At 49.2% G+C, this 4,229-nt stretch overlaps 1 protein-coding gene across 2 annotated transcripts in view; it reads right to left on the reverse strand.

Annotated features, from left to right (window-relative positions):
* The window catches only part of NMB (neuromedin B), a 4,220-nt gene extending 1,289 nt beyond the window's left edge, over positions 1-2,931 (reverse strand). The window contains exons 1-2 of one of the 2 annotated variants that reach the window (XM_087941280.1): positions 2,514-2,931; positions 387-509 (exon numbers count right to left, since the gene is read on the reverse strand). In XM_087941280.1, coding sequence (XP_087797406.1) covers positions 387-509; positions 2,514-2,661 — 271 coding nt within the window. In that variant the 5' untranslated portion in view covers positions 2,662-2,931. Of the gene's footprint in view, positions 1-291; positions 510-2,513 lie in introns of both variants that reach the window. The other variant, XM_026709930.2, reaches the window with a different exon arrangement.
* Between the last annotated feature and the right edge of the window lie 1,298 nt (positions 2,932-4,229).

The following is a 4,229-nucleotide window of genomic DNA, read 5'->3' on the forward strand; positions in this document are numbered from 1 at the left end:
GAGGAGGAGGAGGAGAAGAGATAAAAAATTAAAATTAAAATGCAAAAGCCAGTCTAGATGTTGCAGCAATAAGTACCCAACTGGATGTATCTGATCAAGTACCAGCCCTCCAACATTTTGCATGGCAATCAATCAGCTCCCTGAGAAAGGGCCGTGGGGGGAGATCTAAGAGAAACATACAGTAAAGGAAGCCGCATGGAGGCAGAGAAAGCACGGGCGGGCGTCACAACAAGCTCTATGGAACCCTAGCAACTGCCCATTCCTTCCAAGAGAAGACTGGAGGAATCTCACCGGCTCTTCGGGATCCATCTTGCCTTGATTCTCCTCCAGAAGCTTCTGCTGCAAAAGGATTTCGAGAAGTTCTCTGGTCAGGAGGTCCTTCATACCATCTATGATGCTTGTGACTGCTGGACTGAAGGCTCTGGGGCTAGGATTAGGGTCGGCTCTTTCCAAGGAGGATGAGCGGAGAGGGATGGGGCTCAGTGGGCTCTTCTTCCCCATGAAATGCCCTGGAATGACAGACGTATGCAGAATTTTAGATTAAATGAATCAAAAGATTGGTTCATTAGGTTAACTTCCTTCGTTGCTGTCATGGACGCCCTTTTATTTGCGTTGGCATTTTGGAGTCAACCAACACCTACGGCTAAAGAGAATTTCTCCTCCCTCTCTCCTTCCTTCCTTCCTTCCTTCTGAAGCTAAAGAGAATTTTTCTTCCTTCCTCCCTCCCTCCCTCTCTCCTTCCTTCCTTCCTTCTGAAGCTAAAGAGAATTTTTCTTCCTCCCTCCCTCCCCCGCCTTGTTCCCTCTCTTCAGAAGCTAAAGAGAATTTCTCCTCCATCCATTTTTCCTTCCTTCCTTCCTTCCTTCCTTCCTTCCTTCCTTCCTTCCTTCCTTCCTTCCTTCCTTCCTTCCTTCCTTCCTTCCTTCCTTCCTCCCCTCCCTCCCTCCCTCCCTCCTTCCTTCCTTCCTTCCTCCCTTCCTTCCATCCTCTTTCCTTCTCTTTAATCCTTCTTTATTTCTCTACCTCCACCTATCAAAACAGGATTGCCGCTGAGATCATTATCGATAGTTTATCTGAAGAAACAGCATTTAACTACATAATCAACTATTGCTTTTAGCATTCAACCGCTTTTAAATTTGGAACTACTAAGGAAGAAACCCGCATTCCATCTATACGCTCATTATTGGCATTGATTTAAAAGGGGGTTGCATATTCAGGAATAAAATTATCTGCACGCCCATTTTTAAAAAGAACAGAGACCCCCGGCCCTCACAGTTGCTCATGAAATGGCTTTCCAGCCCTAAGGAAGCAGGTTGGCAAATTCAGGATACTCCCTGGGGTCTGTAAAGGGGAAGCTGTCCAATCAGTCAGGCTGGAGTCGAAGATATTCCAAATTTCAGCCCACTACCGTATCCCGCCTCAAATAAAAAAGTAATCAATTAGAAATCTAACTGTAAGAAGCCTTAAGAAAGTAAAATGTAAATATGTAAAATACACAAGAATATAAGAACAATAATTATAGAAAAAGTCATTAATCAATATCAGATAAATGTAAATACAGTGTGTTAAGATATACAAGATAAAATCCTGTATAGATGTCAAAAAATGCTGTTGAAAACATGTTTTATGTTGTAATAATGGAAACTTATAATGGAAACTCTATATCTATATCTATCTATCTATCTATCTATCTACAGTATCTATCTATCTACAGTATCTATCTATCTATCTATCTATCTATCTATCTATCTATCTATCTATGATCTATCTATCTACAATATCTGTCTGTCTGTCTGTCTGTCTGTCTGTCTGTCTATCTATCTATCTATCTATCTATCTATCTATCTATCTATCTATCTATCTATCTATCTATCTATCTATCTATCTATCTATCCATCCATCCATCCATCCATCCATCCATCTAATAAGTAATTAATTTGTCTATCTCCGAGAACCAAGCTTGTTCGCGGAGCTGTCCCCCTTTCGGGTGCTGAATTTCCTCGCCCGTTGTTGCGCCTTTTTAAACGACGCCGTCCCCACCCCAAAGGTATAACGAAGCGGGCATTAAACGGAGCGCCCTTTCCCCGGCGCTCTTCGGGATCACAAAAGGACGCCAGACCCCTGAAACAGAGGGTGGGGAGAGCATCGTGGCCACGCGGCGAGACGCACCAGACCACGGGAGGCGGCGAGGGAGCTCTCAACTTCGGGCGAGGCTTCCCTTTTGCCCCCTAGGTGGGGGATCCTGACCTAAAGGACCCCGCTAGCAAGTCCTCCTGTTTCTCCGGAGACGTTCCCCCGAGATCGAGGTCGGGGTTGCCCCGGATGATCTCTAAGAGCCCCCCACCCCACGACCTTCCCACTCGCGCAATTGCTCCGAGCGCATTGAAGGGCGGGAGGGCGCATTGGGGACTGTCAGCCCCGTCGCATCCCGCCAGGAGCTGCGCTGTTCTTGGAAGGGGCCCAGGGCTGACGGACGGGGAGCTGTAACGGCGCCCCTCGGGTGGGAGCCCTACCTGTGGCCCAGAGGTTCTCCCTCAGCCGGATGGGCCCGTTCCTCCTCTCCGCGGGCGAGGGAGAGACGGAGAGGGCGGAGAAGAGGATCAGGAAAGCCACGCCGCCCACCCGCAGGCTGCGGCTCTTGGCTTGTCCGCCTCTGGCCATGGCTCGACGGAGGAGGGACGCCCTGCTGGCTCTCGGTCTTGCCACCGTGGGGAGAGGCGGTGGGGGGGGGGCGCCTTCCCTCCCCTGCTTTTCCCAAGCCCGTCTCGGGTCGTCGCCGTCTCCTCCCTCGAATCCCGTCCCCGCTTTAAGTAGCCGGGCAGCGGGGGCGGGGATTGGAGCGCTGCACGGTGGACGGGCGACGTCTTTGAATGGACGGGTCTGCAATGCCTTGGGGTGCTTCAAAAGGAGCCGGGAAGGGAAGGGAGGAGGAAGGAAAGAGGGAGAAAGGGAGGGAAGGAGGGAAGAAGGGAGGAGAGAGAGAAAGGAAGGGAAGGAGGGAGAGAGAGAAAAGAAAGGATGGAAAGTAGGAAAGAAGGCAGGGAGGGAGGAAAGAGGGAGAAAGGGAGGGAAGGAGGGAAGAAGAAAGGAGAGAGAAAGGAAGGGAAGGGATGTCTAAAACAATATTTCACCATCACTCTCCAAAATTTGACTCTCTTGTAAAAATGTCGAGATGTTAGCCCGGGGAAAGCTACTCCCATCTCTCCTTTTATAGTCTGTAGCCAGACAGAAAATCTTGGTGGGTCCACCTAGCTGAAGTCAAATCAAGGGCGATACAATTCTTGCCAGGGGCCATCAGTAACACCTCACCACAAAAAAATACCATTTTGGAGGGTGCTCCATCCGTGGAGCTTTTCAAAAATAAAGACTGGACAACTTGGGATGGTATAAATCTCCTGCCTGGACCAAGGAGGGGTGGGACTAGATTATCTCTTAAGGTCGCATCTGGCCCTACGATTCTACGACGCCCCTTCAAAGGGGCCACAAGATACCGGCGTTGTTTTGCAGCAACCAAATTACTATATTCCAACTTGCAAAAGAAGTCCTGGATCATGGATTCTTCCGGCCAGAAACTCCTCTTGTCATCCTCTTGATCGTTTCTGACTTCCTCTTTCTGAAACTTCTTCCCTTGCGGCAGATAAAGTCACAGCACGCTTAGTCCTACGAGCCCCCCACTGACCCCCCCCCCCCAGACCATTCCATTCCATGTTAGACATCAGAGGCGATGCCTGGGGCAGGAGGTTATCTTCGAGAACGCACTACTTCGCTCTGGATTTTTAAAAAGCTGCCGAATTGCACAACGCTCTTAAAAGATGGAAGATGACACTCTCCGTTCTTCAAACTGGGTTCCGGAAGCCACAGACCCCCCGTTCAAATTCGGGATTAGGCCGTGCGTGGGCTTGCAGGGTGCAAAAGAGGATTAAATTCCTGCAGGATTTTTTGGTGTGTGTGTGTTTGTGGAGAGGGTTAACTGTCGGAAGTGGCTTAGCTAGCATCAAAGAGGCCCACGTCCACACCTGCCCCCCCCAGGATTAGAGGAAGGAGGTGTGGGGAGTGAGATCAAGGGACCCCAGTTTTGGCAGCTAAATCTCAACTCATGAAATTATTTCTATGGTCTTTAATTTAAAGTTGCCAACGGAAAGGGAGGGGGGGAGCAGCGTGGCAGCTTGGAAAGCGAAAGTGCATTCCATAAATAGTTTTTCAAAGTTAGTTTAACTAGGTGACTGAAG

Source organism: Pseudonaja textilis, chromosome 13 (assembly GCF_049901715.1).
Source record: "Pseudonaja textilis isolate UNSWEBS1 chromosome 13, rPseTex1.2, whole genome shotgun sequence".
Taxonomy (NCBI): domain Eukaryota; kingdom Metazoa; phylum Chordata; class Lepidosauria; order Squamata; family Elapidae; genus Pseudonaja; species Pseudonaja textilis.